A 22,610-nucleotide genomic window follows, 5' to 3' on the forward strand; every position below is an offset into this window, starting at 1 on the left:
CTGCTCAACACATATCCTACAGCGAACCTGAATTTTTGATCATTTCACTGCTAATCGCCAAAGGTTCGAACATCAGACATCATATTTAGACTGCAGAGTATACGCGTTTATCACAAAAAGCTGTAGATCAAATACAAAGTAGATATTTGAAGAATTTGGAACTTGTTTGGAATTTACTTCTTCTTTTCTTCTGTTTTTTTTTTTTATGTTATTAAATAGAAATTAATATACCGATGTCCTTCAATCGTTTTAACATGAGCACTGCTTGAAATTGTAAGTACCTACTTTTGTTATAAATGCATAAACGCCACAGTCTAATTGTAATAGAAAATATGGGAAAGAAGAGAAAGATGCTTGAAAAGATGATTTTTTTTCTCTTTAAAAAATTCTAATATTGCCACGTTGATTGCCAAATAAACAGCCTAAAAATTAGCACAGAAACACAGTCACAGTATTTCATAAAATCGTGAACTCTTTATTTCCTTCAGATCCTACTAAAATCCAGTTTGCACGAGTGCGTTGTACCTAAGATTCACGTTTAAACCTGGTCGCAAAATCGTATCCAGCATAGCAGTCGACGCGTTAATTTTCATGCACGCGCACGTTATAACCGTTATATCACTTCAAAAATAGCTGACTCGCACTAATAGAAATACTTGGTAAATTTTTAAACTGTTCGTTGGTCTCCTTCGAGCACTCGATCGCTACCTGCCACGTGTTACTTGGATTTGTCCGTAGTTCCAAATGAAAATCGTTGATTCGTATCGAACGAATCGCGAGACGATCCCTACCTCCTGCGGATTCCTTTCGGTACCAATTTTCAGAACACGATGTGCTTGGATCTAGAAAGAGAGAGATAGAGAGAGAGAGAGAGAGAGAGAGAGAGAGAGAGAGAGAGAGAGAGAAAGAGAAAGAGAGAGAGAGATGCCTTTCGATTTCAATAAAGATCGGATTCAGAGACAAACGGTCGAATAAACTGACAACCTTTCACTTTTTCGTGGCTCATTTTGCTTCCTTTTTTCCTCGTCTTCTCTTTATTAAACCAAATAAAGAAGGACAACTAATATCGACATCATTAGAAGAAGCTTCAGAAGAATTTAAAAGCACTATTATATTATTCTCGACCTATTAAAATCATTAGGATGAAAAATAAAATTCATCATCATTTTACAATTCTCTAAATATTCATTTTGGGAACAATACGAGAATTGGTCATATTTTCGAATGGTTAATCAACTTCCAGTATGTCCCTTGTCTATCACGCAGGAAACATTAATTAAAAAAAATTATTTTATATTTCCAGTCGTTTCATGACACGATATGTATATACGTAAAGCACATTGGCCCAGATGCAATTGCAAATAAGAAATGACGAATAATCGAATAACGAATAATTATTTATTCCATGCTTTTATTCGAATAGAATGTCAACATTGGAATTGGAATTGGATGCCCAACACTGGCTGCAGAAGCTTGAACGTAGCTTTAGGTACGTGTCGTGCTCGGTTCGATCCATAGAGCTGGAGGAACATGCGCTTTCGTGCCAGTAGCTTTTCAGTAGCTTTTCCCTCGAGTTCGCGGCCCGTTGTTTACTCGCACCGTTTAGATCTCTTGGCTGTCACCGGAAAAATAACATGTAAAAGTTCACCGAACGACACCATCGTTTCTTAAACGATCTCGACTGATTCCGACTTGCGGATCAATTTACGGACAAACATTGCGTTAATCACTTTCCGAAAAGGTTTGTCATCTGTCAGTTTCTCCTCCTTCCCCTGAAATTCTCCACCTTTTAGGTCGTACTCGACATATTTTCTGTTTTTCCATTTGCATACGTAACGCACCCTTACCCCCTTTTATCTTCGCTACCGGTATAGAAAATACCTGTTTTGTCTAAAAACAAAGAATTCGGGGTTCGAAGGCCGGAAAAAAGAAATTCTGATGCTTTTTGCGAGTTTTCTGTACGCGACATCGACAACTAATTAACAAATCCAAATGATTCGTTAACAGAAATTAATCTGCTAAGAAAAATCATGAACATGACTACATATATATATATATATATATATATATATATATATATATATATACTGACATGTTTAATAATTAACATTAATCTCACCTGTTTTTCCTTCATATTATTTAATAATGATTATTTTCTGTTACGAACTTGATTATTAAATATTCTCCAAATAAAAGTATACCAAGTAACAATAACCTACTCTTGAACGTAATGTTAGCCAAATTTTAAATCGTAGCGTATTCGTTTCTCTCAGATGTCTTCGTATAAGCTGAATTGTGTTTGGATCAAGATTATTTTCGTTTTTTGTGCATCGAGCGTGATAGAGTGCTACAACGTGCCATGCTCGTTCAATTCGATGTGCATGTGTTGGGTGCAAGACGATCAAGATTTCACGAAAATGGATATCAGCTGTATGGGGACACCGTTTGCCAGATTTCCCGGTAGGCACGCTAAAATCTTTTAGAAATATGGTAGACTTGCGGATTTGAAATGATTTTGCATTTGCTAATCGCTTCGGCAATAGCTGTCCCGACCCTGGGAGAGCAACAAGGGTAGAAGGACGATGATCGATTAGAAATGAAATAGTATGATTCTATTACTATCATAGTTTATTAGATACGATGCTTTTCTAGATACGATCAATCGCCAATTCGACGTCTCTCGTGTCATTCTAATCTATGCTTAGAAGATAAACATCATTTATTTTGAACAGATTGTTGTGCCATTCTCCTTCATTCGCATTGTTGTTGTTCTTCCCTCCATCTGTGTTGATCTCCAAAGTCGGAACAGCCTTTGCTAGCATTTGTTGCATCTTATGTAGAAGAAATTCTGCGCGATGTTATCAATTGAACAGTGTCCCTTGTTTGTGCTTGGTAGCGTTAAGAGTCTACCGTTAAGAATACCGAAACATTACTCGATTATTTCTTAGAAAGTGTCATTTGTTGATGCTTTCACTGTGATCACAGATGTCACCGTGAGTTATGTGGCTCAGCTGGATGTAGCCGGTTCTGGATTGCAATCGCTGGACAACGATGCACTCGCCGGCACAGAGGACGTTGAGGCTCTGGGATTGATGAGCAATCGGCTCTCCAATATCGCTGAAAAATCTTTCTCGTAAGTAAGTCGCGGAATATGTGATCCTTCCAGTCGCATATTTCTTAATGTTGATATATGCTACTCGAACAAGTTTCGAGTATTCCGATTACTAAACGGTTCGTCTTGAGATTTTCGTCGCGTATTTCGATCGATTAGCTGTTTCTCTTTTTGTAGCGTACGAATCACGTAGGTATTAGATAACAGAAAACTGTTGTATGAACAGGAAAATGCTCGTTCGTGGCATACTAGAAATACTTTCATTTATGGTTGCAATAACCTTCAGGATGCCCCTCGCATTTGATGCATTCGATGCATTTGATCTGCAATCTAGCTCCTCGATTCCGTCCGTAGAAAGATTTATGTCTCTTTCTTTTCAAAGATAAAAAGACATTCACACCTGCACCGGCTCTGTTATTAGAGGTATCGCGGATAGTTTGCGTTCGTTGGATCTCAGTTACAATGCCCTGGAGGATGTACCTTTCAAGGCGTTTCGCGAGCTTCGGAAATTAGATTGGCTGAACATGCACAGGTGAGTACACGACGATCGATTAAGATGGTAAGATGATAAATGAAACGGATACACGCAGATTAACACACTTTTGTCCTTTTAACCATTTAACCGCCGCATGCCGCGTGTCGCGTGTCCACCAACTCCTCTCTAAACCTGTGAATACAATATTAAATCGTGCGAATGATTTCTCACGCGTACCCGGTTGCCGACGCAACGGTTAACACGTGTCTGTAAAATAAACCCTATCGCGGAAAATGCAAAGTTGTCGTCATGGCCGAATGGTTCGCTTGTAGCAACCATGTGACATCGTTGGACGGCGATTGGGGCCACACGAAGGATACGCTGACGAACGTGTTCTTCGGGGACAATTCGATCATCGAGATACCAAAAATTTTTTCGACGTTCAAGGCTCTGGTCTGGCTGAATCTCGACAACAACAACATCGAGGATCTTCCGACGGACAGTTTGCCGCCGAATATGCACACGCTCAGCTTGAACAGCAATCTATTGAAGCAGTTTCCGTCGTCGTTGAAAACCTTGAAGGATCTGACATGGTTGTACCTAAGGGGCAACGATATGAAAAGCCTCGAGTTGTCAGATTTCGAGAGTTCGAGCTTGGAGCTGGTGGACGTCAGCGAGAACTGCATCGAATCGGTTCGCATGGTTAGCTCGACGAATCGAACCTTGAGGATCAAAGACTTCAACCTGGACAGTAACAAGCTGTCGTCCCTACCCGCTGGGATTTTCGATGGCATCGACATCAAGAGGATCCATCTGTCTTCGAACTCGATCAAGAACGTCGACGACGAGGCTTTCCGAGGACTCGAGGATACGCTCGAGTATTTGAATCTGGAAAACAATGACCTACCGAATGTTCCAGCCGCTGTTAGCCGGCTAAGAAAATTGTCATACCTGTATCTCGCCAATAACGACATCAGGAACATCTCCGGCGACGCGTTTCAAGAGTTTGCGGAAAATTTACGAGCCCTCTCGCTTGCCACCAACAGCTTGGACACAGTTCCAGTTTCGGCTCTCAGCAGGTATTTTTATTGCTTCGGCCGTGTAATGCAAAAAATCTGGTGTAACTTAATCGACATTTTTTTCATTTCTTTTTCTTTGTTCTTTTTTCTTTTTTCTTTTTCTTTTTCTTTTTTCCTTTCTTTTTTTCTTTTTTCCTTTTTCTTTTTTCTTTTTTCCTTTTTCTTGTTTCTTTTTTCTCTTTCAACGACATTTGTTATAAGAAATATGCAAATCATGCGATATCCTAGTCTTTAAAAATGAATCATTTTCAATATTTACATTGTACCTAGACTCGATTTTAATGCTATGTTTCGGCTATTCGTTGAGTCAGATGCCAGAGGCTACTGCACTTAAATCTTGGCTACAACAAGATTTCTCATGTACAACCTGGAGATTTCGAGTGGGCAGAGGACCTTGAAATTCTGTTGCTTAGGAATAATGTCTTGACGAAATTGAGCAAGGAAACTTTCAAAGGAGCAAGTATGCATTCGACTAAAATTATGTATTTTCTTCCCAACAGTCTGATTGTTTTTCACGGAGTGATTCAGACATTTCATTGTCGAACTTTTGGTAATTGGAACGGTGATTTTAGGTAACTTGAAGGAGCTCAGCTTGTCCTTCAACCATCTGACGGAGCTGGACGACGACTGTTTCGTCGGTTTCGAGGAGAGTCTGAACATTCTCGAGCTGAGTTTCGCGTTTGCGACCGACGTTTTTCCTCAAAGAGCTCTCCGACCGCTTTCGAGTCTTCTCTGGCTGGTCCTAGACAACAACAATTTCCAGACCATAGAGGCTACCGCGTTCTATTCGTTCCAAGAGCTACGGTACATCAACTTGGAGTCGAATCGGCTGCACTATCTGCCGGAACGGATATTTCTATCGAGCGTTCATCCCGAGCTGAGGGACGTCAAGCTCGGTTACAATTTCCTGGAGGCCATACCAGAGTTCAGTTTCCATAATTTGACGGAATTAAAATCGTTGGATCTAACCGGGAATCGGATCAAGGTCCTTGCGTCCGAATCCATTGTCGACTGTCCGAAGTTGGTCACGATATCGTTGGCCTACAACAGAATCTTCAAAATGGAGAGAAACGCGTTCTACGGTTTGCCCAGTCTGCGCTTCCTTCATTTGGAATTCAACAAGTTGACCAGTTTGGATTTGGAAGCGATTTCGGAGATCGGAGGACCGGATTTCGCTCTGAACGTTTCTTACAACGCGATCTCGCTGATCCATTCTGCTGGTTCGATGAACAACTTGACTAGATTAGACTTGAGCTTCAATAATATCAGCCAGCTGCCTGCCGATACGTTCACCAGCACGCCGGACCTGAAACACTTGGATCTTGGTAACAACTTGCTGGTCACTCTCGAGGCAGGTAGGAAGCCCCATAACAGAGGAAATCTATCTAAATTGTTCCACCGATCGAGAAACGTGATTCCTCGAAGCTTCGGTTCGTCTTTCATCCACCCGTGTTCGTCGCGAATCCATCAAATCCGCACTCTACCAACCAGTTGATCGAAACTTCTTAAATTCGGGTAGAATTTAGGCGCATTTCCCCTATCAGCCAAAACTGTTCCGCAGTTCCCTTGCACCCTAATGGAAATCGTTTTTTCAGTTATTGCAATATTCTAGGTACCTTCGAACTGAGCTACTTGGAAACGCTGAACTTGCAAGAGAATAAGTTGGAAAGCTTGAAAAGACAATCGTTTCACGGTTTAGTGCTGCTACAGCAGCTGGATCTGAGCCACAACCAGATTAGTCAGCTGTCGACAGAGCAGTTCCGAAATCTGAAGAATCTGCGAATATTGAACCTGTCGAACAACAGATTGAGATCCTTGCCGCGGGACATTTTCAGAGGAACGAAATTGGAAATTTTGGATATGAGTTACAACAAATTTACCGTTGTACCTTCGTCGTCTTTCTTCGAGGTTAGCTACACCCTGCGAGACCTCAATTTAGCGGATAATTATGTGGATCACCTTGATTCGACCGCTTTCCCGACCTCGCAAATGGTTTCCCTAAATTTGGCGCACAACAGATTGACGATCCTGCCGGACAATTCGTTCGTTTCCCTCGGAAATCTGCTCAGATTGAACGTTTCCCACAGTGTTCTCCAGGCGAACTTTAAAGAGCTCTTTCATTATCTTCCTAGCCTGAGACAACTTATCATGGTGAACTGTGGCTTCAGGGAAATTCCTGTTCTTCCTCTGACAAATCTGAATGTACTGGACATGTCCCTTAATCATATAGACTCGACCACCGACAAACAGTTTCAGTTTCTGCAAGATTTGAGGGTTCTTCTGCTGCCGAACAATTCGCTCACCTCTATGCCCAACATAAAACTGAACCTCTTGAGAGAGCTCGAAGTTTCTGGAAACCCGATAGAGGTAAGGTTCGAAAAGTACAGCAGTGCCCCGGCTATATGTACAGTGGATCCAACGAGTATACGAACGCTAACGTGCCCGATTCTCGAAACACTGTCTCTATCTAAACAATGATAAATTCGTAAAAACTTATTGCACGACGATAAATTTGAGTTCATTTCGTAGCCGGCAAGAAACCGAAGACGTGGTTTTTATTGAAAATGCCACATACAATTCAGTCTGTGAAAACTTTGGAAATTCTTTTCGTGACTGAAACTACGACAGAGTTTATTCAAAGTTTGAAGCTTCCCCTTTTTAGAACGACATACATATTATCTGAAATTCGTGTATTACACTTTTTCGTCGTTTCACTACGATCTTATTGTTCTATTGTATATTGTTTCTTTAAAAGTTTCAATGTCACGTTCGAAGAAGAAATCTATGAACTATGTATCGGTGAAATGAGAAATCGAAAATAATGACAGAAACAATTCGTTTAGGAGCTGACGAAGGAGAGTTTCATGGGTTATCCGAGGCTAGAGTATCTGAAGCTGACCAACTTGAACAGAACCAGATCGGTCGACAAAGATTGCCTACGCGTCTTGAAATACCTGAAGCACCTTCGCATTCAAACCTGGCCCGAAGCTGACGGTTTTCATCTCCGCCACTTGCTAACCGGATTGCCATTGAGAACTGTCGAGATACAAGTTACCGAACACCTGTTGAAACATCAAATACAGAACGTTTTCACGAAGCAACTCCGAGAACTGACTATCTCTGGCAGCGACCTCGAGGTGATCTCTTCGGAAGCGTTTTCTACCATCGAAGGTGGTGAACTGATACTGCGGATCAAGGATACCCATGTTCGAAGATTACAGTCCGACATATTTCTTTCTTTGACCAAAAGATTATCTCAACTAACGTTGGACTTGCGGAACAATCATATAAACGAGCTCAGCCCGTCCGTCATCTACGGAAATCTATCGTGGGAAAGCGTTGGAACCAATATGGTTGCCGGTAAGAAGAATTAGTTGGTTGTTTGTGTTCTCTGTAATTTCTAACTGATATTCGGTTGTCGATCGCTACATTTCACCCTCGTACCTTCTTCAGTGTGAAACCTCGCTCGTTTTCTTTTCTTACATACTGTAAACCTATAAGTTTCTTTGATTTCCTTTGTTCGTGTTGTTAGATGTACAGGATGTAAAGAAATTATATGTCGCGACTATCTTTGCGTGGTTTTACATCCTCGGTTTCATGGGAATCCATGTAAGAAAGGTGCCGCAAAATTAACCTTGACCTTGAGGTTCAGGGGAAAAAACTTTTCTCATGAAAAATGCTTTCGTCTTCTTTTTTTCTCTTTTTTTTTGTATAAATTATAAAATTTTTCAGGAGGATTGCAAGTGTCGGGAAATCCTCTGGAATGCGACTGCGAGATTGCTTGGCTCAGTTTATGGTTACGAAGATGGCTCCGAGAATCCCGACAGATACACACTGCTTCCCAATCGGATGCTAGACAACTGAGAATGATCGCTGGGAGAGCGGTCTGCACGGAGACCACGCCATCCTATTCGTCCGACAAAGTGTTATTAACATTGGGAACACCTCACACTGCCTGCCAAGCTTCCGCTCTTAGCTCCGGCAACTACGAAAGACTTGCCACAACTTGGTTAGCTATAGTCGACATTATTCTTCTAACGGTAATAGTCAAATGAATTTGAACTCGCTGATCGAACTAGCTCCTAAGCCTCTAGAAAAATTCTATCATATCATAAGATCATATCAACATTAATTGTGTCGCATCACCAGACCGACTGCGGATTTTATGCATTTACGGCAAAAGTGAACAGGTGAAACACGAAACAGTGAAAATATCTAACAATATGATTCTATTATTTCCAACTTGTTAATATTTTCAAGAGAAAAGAGACATTTTTATTTTACATAAAGATGCACTGCCGACGCAGTGGATGGAATGATGAACCGTGAACGCGTCTACGAGTAGATCCTGCCGATGAAGTTTGTCGATATTTTTCTAAAATTCTCCGTAATACGGATCTACCAGAAACGTTTATCCAAGGTTATAAATCCAAATAATATGTCGAACAGTGTCGGTCGATCACTTTTCTAGAACTGTACAGTACGTTTTGCCGAAAATTGAAACGAACCAACCGCCTGCATGCATCTGTGCTAGCGCAAATTGCAGTTCGAACGCAATTTGAGAGTACAAAGAACATTTTTTAATGCGTTCACGTGTACATATTTTGTAAAGTAGTTAATATTCTTTACTTACCCGTATGTCGCTCCGTTCCAAGATGGTGTGTCACAGTTTACCGTTACAATAAGCAGTCAACAACTTTTCATTCAAGCTTTGCGTTATTATTATACAAGAAGGGTCCCGGTGAACAGAAAATTCTAAATCGAATATGGTAGCCGTTGCGTTAGACACAAATGAAGGGCCAAGGAATGTTATTTTTACTTATAACGACACGTTTAATACTGTTCGTATTCCTTTTGTAGAGGATAAAGTTTTTTACCGCAAAATTTTCTATCGAATTGTAATATAGATCAGCTTGACTTCGTCGTGGTATACAATACCATGTTAGGTACTAAATTTTGAGCGACTGCTAAACGATAGGATATGTATCTACCGAGAATTCATCGATGATTATTTTCTTCTTGATTTCATATCGTCAATGGAAGAGAGAAAAAGAAAGAGACAGATACAGAGATAGAGATAGATAGATAGATAAATAGATAGATGAGAGAGAGAGAGAGAGAGAGAGAGAGAGAGAGAGAGAGAATCGCAAATTCGGGCGTTGCTCGCAAATATCGTACGATTGATGAGACGATAACTATACATATACGTATACATGATTTCTGTAGAACAATAGTTTCGCTTATTAAGGCTACGGCCGTATTACGAACGACTAAACTGGTAAAGTTAATTACCGTACGACTACTCTCTAAGCCGGTGTTCTTATTGAATTTGGAAAGAGACAGAAATAAGGACGAGCTTACGCCGAAACACGGATACAATACGCAGACTTTAGAACAATAAAATCGTGGTTTTTTATGTATCGTTATAAAAATAAAATAAAAAGGGAGAACTAGTTAACGCCACGCGTCCGCTCACTTGCCCTCGGCGATCACGCGAACGATTCAACGAACGAGGGTCAAAATTCAACTTTGGCTCCGTTCCATCGAAGAATTTCCTTTTATTTACATATAGAAAAAATTTGTCATGGTAGTTGGACAGAGTACGTGTTTTTCTTTCTTTTTTCTTTTTGCCATACAAACGACAGAAGAAGAGAGAACGCGGCCGAAAAGAGGAAGGATCGTTGAAAGGAAACGGGAACAAATGGAAGAAAAAGACGCAAGAAATCGGAATATCGGCGACGATCGAACAATTTTGTTTAGCGAGAAATTGTTGCGTCTCGGCAAACGAATATCGCGAATGTACTTTGAGCGTCCCTACGCCGCGCTGCGCCGCGCTGCGCCACGTAGATTTCTCACGGTTTTATGTTACAGCCGCGAACATCGGGAGATCCTTTTTACTATTTCGTTCTTGTTTGCGACTTCCCTTGACGATGTTCTCTACACTGGCGGCGCTTGCGTGTGCTGCAAGCAGCCCTCGACGTTCTCCGGCCAGTCGCACACGTTCTCGTTCGGGTTGAACACCAGGTTCACCGGACAGGGCATGTGGTGCTTCCTTTCACCCTCGCACATGTAATACATCGTGCAGTCGTTCTTATCCGGATGATAAGATATGTGGTTGTCCTCCTCGTCGCAGGTCACTTCGTTCGCTGCGAAAAGATGGGCTCTGTTAGTCAGATTTTCCATGATTCCAAGTCATTTGTTTTAATTGTTCGATTAACCACCAGACGCCGAGAAATCTTTCGTATTTATATGGAGGAAGAAAACATTTGCAATCACGTTGTACATATTGCGCATTATTTTACGAAGAGTGCGACTATGACGAGTATTTTGTATGCAAATAGGAAAAATACTTACGGTCTTTGGTGGTGTACTTTCCATTTCTCAAGTTGCTTTCATAAGGGCCGTCGTACTCCAGTTTTACTTTATAGTCCTGCAGTTCTTTCTTCATCGCTTTAATCAATGGGTATTTCCCGCCCCCGCATGATCCTCTGAAATCGTCCATGTCCACTGACCATATCATTATACCTCCGAAACCTTCGTCTTTCAGCCATTGCATCTAAAATAGTCGACAACACGAGTAGAAGAGTGAAGAAAGTTACCGTATATCTAATCGATAATAGAAAAACTCATTTAGTATTTATATTCTGTTCACATAATAGTGATTAGATTACGATTTTTTTTTTTTTTTTTTTTGGCAAAATACAATAGAAATGGTCGAGTAAGTACCAGTTGTAAGAAACAGGAGCCGAATAGAAATTTGATTGGTTCTTTAGCAGTTTCGATCAGATCAAAATAATACCTAGTAGCCACCTTATACATAATGCCTACTTAGTTTTTCGTAAATGAATAAAATTCACAGTTTAGTAATAACATTTCAGACGCAGCCAACAATTTATTAATTCGTGATCCTCGGAGCCGATCAGTAGTACCTAACTAGATTTTCAATCCAGACCTTTAAACCGCCAAACTGAAGATTCATTATATTTCTAGAATGCGGTGTAGGCTAAGGGACCCGATTACTGTGCCTACGTTAATCATACTTATTTTTAAAGCATAATGAATATTAAGAAGGAGATATAGGGTAGAAAACTTAGTCGATCCGAATGTCAGGAAGTTGTTAAAATTCTTCTCTAATAATAGCTATTATTTTTACCTTATTTATAAGGCTCCTTTCGTCGTCGAATCCGACCCACTGATCGTCTTTGTACGCAAAAGGTACTTGTTGCTCGCTGTCCCAGACCAGAGTGGTATTATCTTCGTTTAGGAAGCCGCAAACCTGCACATTCGAAAACGTTGTTCCGAGCCCGTAATTCTCCGTTAACTTTTTAACTAATTTATCGATCATTATTTATGCCGTACCTCATAGTAGGAGAGGAATCCGGATTCGTTGGTGAAGTTTCCAGCCGTTCCACCACCGGAAGCTGGCGCTCCAATGTCGAATTTCTCTTTGTCCACTAATGTGAAGGACCTGCCATAAGTCGGCATACCGATCATTAACTTTTCTTTTGGAGCACCTTGTTTCACCCACTCCCTCGCGCTATAATCCTGTGATAAAATCAGTAACAAATCAATATATGTATAATGGATTCTCCTTCCAGTTTCCACTTACCACAGTCAATTTCTTTTGATAGCTGGTAGCACTTTCCAAAGGAAACAGCGGACTGTTGTGACCGACTTGTCGTTCCCATTGGCCATGGAAGTCGTACGTCATAACATTAATGAAGTCCAGGTACTTTGATATTTCGGGTACATCGTACCTGGAAGTCGGGAGAATTTAGTGTAGTACTACTAAACTCGAGTACCAGTTAACAGAATTATAGATTAATCCTTCGAAAGATAAAAGCACATCACGGGACCGAAAATAGAATCTTTAAACTCATTGCTATTATAACAATACGATACAACAGTATTTTTCAATTCTTCTAATGTGTTTACTGTCTTAAATGAAAATATTAAAGTAATAAAGTAATCATTTCGACAAACTCACCCAGCTGCGATAGCTTCAAAACTAGCAGGTACTGCCGCCGATAAGATCAATTTCGGTTGGCCAGAACTCTTCGCCTCACCCTCGAAGGCCAGTCTGAGTTCTTTCAAGAGATTTATATATGCTGCTCGATCATCTCCGCCCCTAATGCATTTCAACAGAAATTGTTGCAACAACGAATTTCGAAGAAATATAAAGTATTAATATTAGTCAGGTCTTTCTTTCCGGCATCCCACGAACAATTAAAAGTTAAGAGCCTGACCAATTAAAAGCTAACAGTTTAGATTGAACATTTTACCGCGGATATTCCCAGTCGACGTCCAGACCATCGAATTTATATTCTCTCAAGAAATCGATTGCCTCGTACACAAACTGATTCATACGGAAGGTGTTGCTGGTCAGCTCTTTGAACGGTGTCGATCCGAAAGCCCAACCACCAATCGCTAACAGTATCTGCAATGGAAATCATTTTTCATGTACATAGAATCCTTTAGATTATTGATTTGCCTCCATTTTTGTGGACGCCGAGTGAACGGTCAATGTGCCGAGAGGTGGGGGTATCGCCGAAATCTCAGAGAAAGAAAATGATAAAACATTGCGAAAGATTTCACCTTGATGTCCGGATTCTTATCGCGAAGAGCGATAAGCCGGTTGTACATCTCCGAATCCTTGTCGCTTTCCTCGACGAGCAAGTGATTCTTCAAGGTAGCGAACGCGTAGACTATATGAGTGCAGAGCGTCGGATCGATGTCCTCTGGCATAAATCTTCCAGCTCCTGGCCTTCTGTGCGACCAATTCGTCAGATAGCAGATAGACTGGGCCTCTCTTTCTGCGTACAGAAAAAACAAAAAAAAAAAAATAACAGGTTGGTTCACTCGAATATCAATGTCAGGTAATCTTACGCGGTCCGGTCTCGTATTTCCCACCAATGCGCCGTGTGATATCTTAAAAATTCCGCGAGACATCGTTCGGACAGTGATCCCGAAGCGTAACAATATATGCATGCGAATGTATAACAAATACAATATACAAATTACTCGAGTATAGTGAAATAACTTTTTACTGTTTGAAATTGTTCTTTTTAAATAGAATTAAATATATATATGGTACATGCACTACCGCAAACTTACCGTTTGGCGGAGTGTTGATGACCAGCTGTGTTGCCGGCTTCTGCACTTTTTTCGATTTGTTAACAACTTCCGATACCGATATCTTGTAAGCTTCCGGTTTCTTTTGAACGACCTCCGTGACTGTGGTAGCAACGGCGGTCCAATCGACGTCCTTCGCGTTTGGTCCTCTCGAAATTCCCAGCAATTCCTCCCTCATTGCTCCAATCAATGGGTACCGGACGTTTCCGCCGCAAACGGTTCCATTAAAATCATCCATGTCCACCGTCCACACCATCGCGCCACCATAGCCTTTACTCTTCAACCAATCCATCTTTATGCGAATCGATTTTTCGTCGTCGAAGCCGACCCATTGATCGTGTTGCACCAAATATGGCACCTTCATCTCGTCGTCCCATACGTAGGCCGCGCCGTTTTGTAGCATCTCGCAGATCTTTGTTAACAAAAATATACTGATATTTCTCACGACATCGTTTACCGTCTACGGTAGTATCTCCCCGTAACTGTCGCAAAGCTCTCTATCGTAACTGTAATCACACTCGACCACCGAGCCAGCAACACGCCTTACAGGAAACTAACGAATTCAGTGACCCATTTGAATTTATAACAACGTCACAAATAATTAATTGATTACAAGGGCTACAAATTCATTTTGTAGACACCTAATATTGTACATGATTAAAAAGCAGGAATACATTTTCGTTTAACGATCGATCTTTACAATGGATTTAGACAATTTCTTCCACAGTTCTAGTTATGCGTTACGACTTTGTAGGCGCTCAGAATTGAAAAATCACCTTGTTACCAGATTAAAACATCATTTCTTTCACAGGTGAAAAGTGATTTGTTGTAGCAAAGTTTCGGATCGCTAACTTGCAAAGAAGAATGTCTAGTAAAAGTGCTTTACGTGCAGGTACTGTACGGCAGTTTGTATTTTCCTGAGAAAATTTCCGAAGAACAACCAGGTGTACAGTGATTTATGGACGGTAGTGTACATCCGCTGTGTCGTGAGTAGCCGCGCTGATTTTTAATTAACCCTCGGCTTTCTACACCTGACTCCGTGCATGCACATCCGCCATAAAATCTATACGTACACCTCGTTTCTGAAGTAAGCGCGGTTCTAGACTGAAAGATGAACGCATCATCGTTTTACTACTTGATCGTCGACGCAAAACAATAGACGTAAGATTCTCGTATCGAAAGAACGAGTGTTGGAGCGAATAAGTGAATTCGATTTCGACAGAAGTGTATGCAGAGAAATCAGTAATACCTCGTAATAGGCAAGAAAGCCGGACTCCTTGGTGTATTCGCCGGCCTTTCCACCGCCGCTAGCAGCCGAGTGAACACGGAAATTCGAAGGATTCGACAACGTGAAGGATCGGCCGTAGGTAGGCATGCCAATTATCAATTTCTCTTTAGGGGCACCTAGTCGGACCCACATCGAAGCCGCGTTATCCACGCTAAGCTGCTTTTGCCATTCGGAATCCAACGACGAGGCATACAAAGGCGCATTGTGTCCCGTTTCTCTTTCCCATTTCCCGTGAAAGTCGTACGCCATCAAATTGATGAAGTCCAAGTAGCTAAACAAACGTGTGCGGTAATTATAAAGCAGATTTCCACTATGGCGTCGTTAGTCCTTAACCCTGCAGAGATATCACGCATTACTCGCTCAGTTACTCGCATTATTTGTTGCTTCGCGTATGTCGCGTAAGTCGGCATGATTCACAGTAGCGGACAAAAGTTGATCTGGCGATCAACTATGATTTCAATTCTTCTCTTGTTCTCTCACAATGTACAGAATGGACAAACTAGGCGCTGATTTAAGGGAGGATTTTATTAGAGTCATGTGCCCTCGTTCAGTTTGGATAATCGAGGTTCTGTTCTACTGTAATTAATTTCGACTCGTTTTGTTCTTTAAGCGCATCCCTTCAAGCTAATCTGATGTTTCTATCATGAGAAACTGCAGTGTAATATTCTACGCGCACACATGTCTGCGTACTCGAATTTACGGTAAACGTGAATTGTACCTGGCAACAGCTGGAACATCGTATCCACTTTTCACATTGTCAGGTCCAACTGGCACAGCGGCGGTCAAAAGAAGCCGCGGCATTTTCTTTTCTTGAGCTTCTGCTTCGAAAGCTTCTCGAAGTTCTGTCAACAGAGAGTATTTCATTTAAATCAGGCGATCACGATTACAATAATCGGTCTTCGATAAAACGTTTGTTTATGTCTCTGTTGTAAGATGTAAAGTAGTACTGCCCCGATACTGATCCAATGACAACACTTTTTAGTATTTAATTATTTTGAAAAATTCAAGTTAATACAAATTATATGATAGAAAGAAGATACATGGATACCTGGTATACCTGATACAGAACATTCTGTTAATTGTCGATCGTTTCCATTTACCTTTTAGCAAAAGGATATAGTTCTTCTTGTCATCTCCGCCCTTTGGATATTCCCAATCGATGTCGAGACCATCGAAATTTCGATCGCGTAAATACGGTATAGCACTGTAGATGAAAGTTTGCCTGGCGTACCTTGTCGAAGACATATCCTTGAACTTTTGAGTGCCGAACGACCAACCACCTGATAAACATTATACGCGACGACTTTGTCATCTTCAAGATACACAGAATCATTTATATTCGTCGAAAAACCAAATTCTTTGATCGTAGGTATAAAGAGTATTTATTGGAAATACACGATGTCTTCTAAAGTTTCTCAACAAAGATTAATACAATACATATTTTCGAAGATGAAATTAATAAATGAAAAATTACTTATCTGGTAATTTTCCAAACATTTTTCATTCCATTAGGTGAACATTTTGTGCCAGAAGATTTTAATTTAAATAAATATATTGATGAGCTTGTTCAGGTTAAAACTATTTACTTCAAAAATTTTCATTATATTTATTATACGCGTAACATCATTTCTAACGTGTGATATTTCTTTTATACTCAACCGATAACTATTTTCAAATTCACTCTGCATTTTATTTACATGAACAAACACTTGATAAGTAATCTGTACGCGTTGCAGCTATACTGGATGTATGAAAGTAGTGACAACTGACAACTAAGGTAGAAATGGTTTTAGAAACTCACCGATAGCGAGAAGTATTTTCAGAGACGGATTCCCCTTCTTCAGGCTACCTATTCTTTCGTAGAGCCCGATCTTTCCGTCTTTCGTTTCGTCGTTCGATTCAAAGCTCGTTAATTTGTTCTTCTTCAGCCAACCGAACGCGAAAATGATGTGCGTACACAGATCGGGTTGAATATCCTCAGGTAAGAATTTTCCTATCTTCGTACGATACTGCGACCAGTTCGTATAGTAACACACGAGCTGCGAATGTAATGTTGAAATTATGTCAAAGTTCCATGTACAGAATCGTCCGAAGTAACTAGACCATTTCGAAACATATAGAACAACCCTTTTACTTTCTTTGATATTGACATTTGTTCTTTTATAAACGAAAAAACAAAAAACAATACAAAACAAAACAAAAAATACGATTCTTCGAACTCTAAACGATCCGGTGACTTTTGGGTCACCCTCCATAATATAATTTATGTTTTACAAATTATTGCAAGTTCAGAACCGAGAGAATCGTCACATCGGAAAGATTAGAAATATCTGGCACAAGTTCAAGGTCGTACCTACCTTGTAGTCCTCCGACTTGCCGGTCTGAATTTCATTTTTCTTATTTTTGTTGCTGATCCGATTTCTCGTGACTTTGAATCTGTTCACGCTGGCGGAGACTTCTTGATCGTTCGAATTCGACGAGCTACTCGTTGTTGGCCTCCGAAATCGTTTTCTTGCGCCTGTGTGGATCGACAATGATTACTCTTACTTTATTTGGTTTCATTCCAACGAGCGTTGGAAAGAAAAATTCCATTGAGATTCTCTGATTGTTTTTGCAATAGATCTTCAAGTTTTTCTACATATAATCATTATTTGGTTCTTTCGATACGTAATTAATTGATTACCTTCTACGTCATTGAGGATCCCGAGAAATACAATCAGGCAGACGAGCAGCAGGCAGGTCGTTCTGCTGGTCGACACCTAAAAAGAAAGCGAGAATGATACATGTTAGCGCCAATATGTTTCGGGCCGAATCAGGGACGGCTACCCATACTTGGTAAGCACGGCGACCTCTGAGAGTCGGCCGATGCTTTGAGCGGCGACCTCTGAGAGTCGGCCGATGCTTTGGGCGGCGACCTCTGAGAGTCGGCCGATGCTTTGAAATCGGTGACAGAGACACCGATCCCCAATTGCCGATTGCCGACGCTACCGTTGACGCGACGTCATCGGTGACGTGTCGGATGAAGAACCAATCGGGATGATTTCGGGGCGGATCTGGCCACGGAGTGGGGAACGCTATGCCTTTTTGGTGAGAGGACTGTGATGTGAACCCCACGGCACTTACCCCAGAACTAAAAAGGTGAACGGGTCGCAACCGATTTCTAACATACATATTACATTTTGGAGTTCCAAAGGAAAAGAAGAATAAAGTATTTAAAGACTCTTTCTTATGTTTATACCCCGGATTTTATGCATCTATGACAAAACTGAATTTATCAAATAAAAAACTGTAAAGATATCAGAAGGGTTTAAATAATTACAAGAGAAAACACATTTTCATCGAACTTCTTTTTCTTACAATCAACAAAGGTAACTCTTATTTTACTATATAAAAGTCCGATACGCGGTCTAGTTATTTTATAACAACTAGAATATGATATTGTACACTTGTAACATTTACTATTTTATAAAATAGAATATCATAATAATCTCAGTTAAAATGAAAAACATGTTTGTTTCACTTTGAGATGTTATTTATGTGATTAAAAAAATTATAATTATTATAGAACGATTATAATCACGAGGAAAGTACTGTACTTAAACTGTGCAACAAGCTACAGATATTTAGTCTTAAAGTAAGTATTAAACATTTATTAGAAGTACGAAATATGTAGTATTAATTATGTTTGATTAATATTTATAAGAGAAATGGTAGTCTACTGAAATAAAAATAATTACGATTTATATGTATATCTGTGGTATCTGTACGATGTTTGTTATGCATTATTAATTTATTCAACTCTCGAAGACGGCGACGAAAGAATTTAAAACGTGGCTGTGCTTCCGGTATGGGACAAAAGCTGGAGAAAGCTACTGTGGTTTCGTCGATGAATTACCAAGCAAAATTTTATTAATGATTCACAGAAAATTGAGATTCGTGGATTTCCCTGTCTGTCTACAACAGGTATAATGCTCCGCGTGAAAAAAAAAAAAAAAGAAAAAGAAAAAAACAACGGAACCACCATACCACAGAAAGCGTTATAGAAAGTTTCGAACCATTTGAGAAAATGGTTAACAACTATTATATTCTTGAAACGTTTAGTTGTTTCTCTAGTAAAGAAAACGTATCTGTTTGGATCTCGTGCAGTAATGCTCCTTTTCTTGATCTTAAATATGAATATCATATCTTATTTCATAACATGAACCTTTTACATTCGGTAGTAAATCAAATATACAGTGGACCCAAAAAGTACTTTCACACAAAGTTTCTGATTCTCGGGAAATCGTCAATATTCGATCTGTAATCATTTCGTTAAGAAAAATGTTATAACATTGAATCTCGACTAATTTCGAAACAGCACATTATCAAATAAAATGTTATTTTACAAAATAATTAATTTGAATAATTCATTGGGTAGTTCGTTAACTGTTTGTCTACAGTGAAATTAAATATAAATGTATGGATGTGTTACAAAAATAGAAGTATGTAGCACAATCCAAATGAACATGACATCTTTTCGCCAACTACTCTTCGCAGCACTGAAAGTTTCCCAAAACGTCCTCCATTTTATGCCGGAGAAACGAATTTCATTGAATTATACGAAAGAGTTAATGAAATTCTGTTTCGTTCTTCTTTTTATTCGTCCGAATAATGCGGCAAGAGCAATGCTGTTCCAAATTCCAATGGAAGAAACAAAGTCTAGGTACTTTCTACTAATTTACTCTATCGTCGCATCACAAAGAGTCCTTAATGGATCTGCTAAATTAAAACTCTGCAAGATATCGATGATGTTAGAAAGTACATAAATAGCAGTGATTAGAATCGCCAACACAAGCCAAAGTATTTACTTGTAGATGAATATCCGTGTTCGCGGTGCATTTGACTTCACTTTCAAAATCATTCATGGATCAAGGTGGATATGTACTTTTAAGACACGCGTGTTAGAACCGCGCGGGGAATCTAATTAGCCGAAAATAGAAATTGGAATCGGATGATTACGTTTCACGAAATTCTGGCATATATATGTATGTACATAGTTTTTAATAGGACCTACCGCTGTTTTATCAGAATTAGGATACAATGGAGAGATCTAGACGAGTGTTTGCTCACGTACTCGTGACACTTGTCGCAGCGATGAAGGGAAAGCACTGTTGACATAAATAGAAACGTAAAATGCAACGGTGTGATAAGCTGGATTTTCTAAAACGGCTGACCGAAACTCTATTTTCTTGTTTCTATTTTGTCGGGTTGCAGACAGTGTTACGTCCAACTTTCTCGAGTATCTCTTTCGCAGTATCGAAGCTATAACACAACACACGACAACTGTGGACTAAGGATCGAGCGCGTAACAGACATAAACTGAACGTAAGCATATAATACACTTGATCTTATTCCATGTATTCTTGACGTTCAATCGTCGACCGATTGTCATCGTGAAAATCACTGTTGCATAGTATCCTAAGAAACCATCTCGATCTGAAATGTTCCACTTTGCTGGGAGTTTAGGACGAATCTTTCACAATCTTTCCACGATATATTATAGAGAAAATACTTGAAAACAGATTAAAATCCCGATTGCATTCTCGCTGTAGAAAACGGTCTCTTTTTTTTTTTCTTTTCTACCGTATTTTCACTCCATTGTCATGTACATTGCAATTACGCTGACGAGACCCTTTATTATGTTTGCGATTATTCCACGTTATACTTTTTAGTTGCTTCATTATTATCGTTGCCTACTAATTAACGCGATCCGTGAAGATTAAGGAACAAAAGGGGGCAAACTCGCGTCTGACCTATGCATTTACATATAAGGATTTCTCTGCGCCTCGCTTTACAACTCTTTCCTTGCTTTTGTTTTCGGCTTATCGTGTCGATAAGAAATTTCAACAAATATGGAGAATTCTCCAAGTACCAAACGCATAAGATTTTCTATTTTTACGACATACAAAGATATAGGTGTGTTTTGGATATTTGCTTTGCATTGCATCGCATCGAGAATAAATAAACGAATTTTTGTTTTGTACAAAAATCCGTAGTCTACCGTTTAACAAGTCTATTACAAGTAAACTGCGGATTTTATGCTTTCGCGCGACAGATTGAAAAGGTCCAAAGAATTTAAAAATACTGTCGCATTGTTTTCAACTCTGCAAAATCATTAAGAAAAGAAATTAATTTACTGATTAGACAAGTTTGATTTTGTATAAAAATCCGCAGTCTAATAAGTAATTCGTAGTCTCGGTAATTCACAGCTTTTAAATCATCAATTTGACGTATGGTTCAAATTCCTTAATATCTTTCTAGGCGGAACGATCGAAAATTTGCCGAGAGGCTTGAAAAAGAAGAAAAAGAGGAAATGAAAAGAAGTGCAACGGTAAAAGTAGGACGGCGAGTAATATAAGAGTGAGTACTAGAAGTAGAAGAACAAGATAGATACAAGTTATGTGAACCAGTTAAAAGAACCAGAGAAAGGAGAGTGAATGGGAAAAATCGCTGGATTAGATAAAAAATATACTGCTGCTGCATAATATCTACCTCGTGCTTGATCTCGTCGAAACAGCACAGATTCACGACAGATAACAAGAAATATGTATTGTTCAGGTAATGGAGAAATGGTTGGTCTTCCTCAAAATAACTACGGTAAAAACAGAAGATTATCAGAAACGAATACATCAGCCGATTTAGTACGCAACCGAATCATCGATACATGTACATATATTTCGATATATTTGTGCGTAAAATTGGTTTAATTTATCAGCCAAAAACATATGGACACTTGAACAAAGTGACATTCTTGACCCTCTTTATTCAAGTATAGTACTAGAAAATTTATTGTTCCATCATCTAAATACACTTCTGCGTCCCGATTAATTCTTCTTATTTGATTTCTCCGTTGTTAATGATTCATAGTAGTTTCCGTGCATAGCATGAGCTGTCATACTCGGAGTGAAAGTTCATAGATAACTTTTTGGAATACTTGCCAGTCCAAGTCTTTCTAAAAAGATGTAAACGGTGAACAGATGCGTAAAATAGGTGAAATCCTTGAGTACAGTTTGCTTTCGAAAACCATATTGGCGCAACCATATTTTATTCTATATTTTTCATGTCCCTTTTCAGTTGCATACATGCATGTGTGTATACACGCAATCGTCCACAAATATTTGTAGAGAAACGTTCGTGTTAGGATATATCGATGTGTGGGTCTGACGTCTGACAGAGTGCTGGCTGCCCTCGCACTCTCACAGGGCATATGAAGAGCTCGGTGCAACAAACGGTCATATCACGAGCCGTTTAGAAGATTAAAAACTCTAAGCGGGCAGTCATGTCTAAATCGAGCCGACCGTCTGTTGCCCCGAACGTTCACAGTCGCTCCCCGACTGTTTGTTGCTCCGAACGATTCCGAAAATCCAAGTGGGCAGTCACGTCGAAATCGGGTTGACCGTTTGTTGCCCTGAGCTCGTCATGTAGCTCTTCGATTGAAACGTGCTCTCGCGCGGTTCAGGCTCGTTTGTTTTAGTTGCGTCCGCG

General features: G+C 39.9%; 3 protein-coding genes across 4 annotated transcripts in view; 1 reads left to right on the forward strand and 2 right to left on the reverse strand.

Moving 5' to 3' along the window:
- Positions 1-22,610, reverse strand: part of LOC143355836 (uncharacterized) — a 92,379-nt gene that overhangs the window by 27,222 nt on the left and 42,547 nt on the right. The gene's annotated exons all lie outside the window — the stretch shown is intronic.
- LOC143355832 (uncharacterized) lies at positions 1,564-21,692 on the forward strand. Its single transcript, XM_076790980.1, has 11 exons — positions 1,564-1,741; positions 2,274-2,460; positions 2,986-3,133; positions 3,534-3,644; positions 3,920-4,666; positions 4,978-5,126; positions 5,239-6,021; positions 6,279-7,033; positions 7,510-8,026; positions 8,399-8,706; positions 21,387-21,692. The coding sequence occupies exons 2-11, from the start codon at positions 2,274-2,276 to the stop codon at positions 21,417-21,419; spliced, it is 3,738 nt and encodes a 1,245-aa protein (XP_076647095.1). The 5' UTR covers positions 1,564-1,741; the 3' UTR covers positions 21,420-21,692.
- The window catches only part of Cht7 (chitinase 7), a 28,490-nt gene continuing 16,404 nt past the window's right edge, over positions 10,525-22,610 (reverse strand). For both annotated transcript variants that reach the window (XM_076790985.1, XM_076790986.1), the window contains exons 2-16: positions 17,770-17,845; positions 17,444-17,604; positions 16,888-17,125; positions 16,187-16,366; positions 15,805-15,928; positions 15,048-15,357; positions 13,781-14,210; positions 13,262-13,479; positions 12,949-13,103; positions 12,654-12,794; positions 12,276-12,423; positions 12,026-12,211; positions 11,820-11,942; positions 11,021-11,222; positions 10,525-10,812 (exon numbers count right to left, since the gene is read on the reverse strand). In XM_076790985.1, the coding sequence (XP_076647100.1) occupies positions 10,604-10,812; positions 11,021-11,222; positions 11,820-11,942; positions 12,026-12,211; positions 12,276-12,423; positions 12,654-12,794; positions 12,949-13,103; positions 13,262-13,479; positions 13,781-14,210; positions 15,048-15,357; positions 15,805-15,928; positions 16,187-16,366; positions 16,888-17,125; positions 17,444-17,604; positions 17,770-17,845 (2,901 nt within the window). In that variant the 3' untranslated portion in view covers positions 10,525-10,603. The remainder of the gene's footprint in view (positions 10,813-11,020; positions 11,223-11,819; positions 11,943-12,025; positions 12,212-12,275; positions 12,424-12,653; positions 12,795-12,948; positions 13,104-13,261; positions 13,480-13,780; positions 14,211-15,047; positions 15,358-15,804; positions 15,929-16,186; positions 16,367-16,887; positions 17,126-17,443; positions 17,605-17,769; positions 17,846-22,610) is intronic.

Source organism: Halictus rubicundus, chromosome 7 (assembly GCF_050948215.1).
Source record: "Halictus rubicundus isolate RS-2024b chromosome 7, iyHalRubi1_principal, whole genome shotgun sequence".
NCBI classification, from domain to species: domain Eukaryota; kingdom Metazoa; phylum Arthropoda; class Insecta; order Hymenoptera; family Halictidae; genus Halictus; species Halictus rubicundus.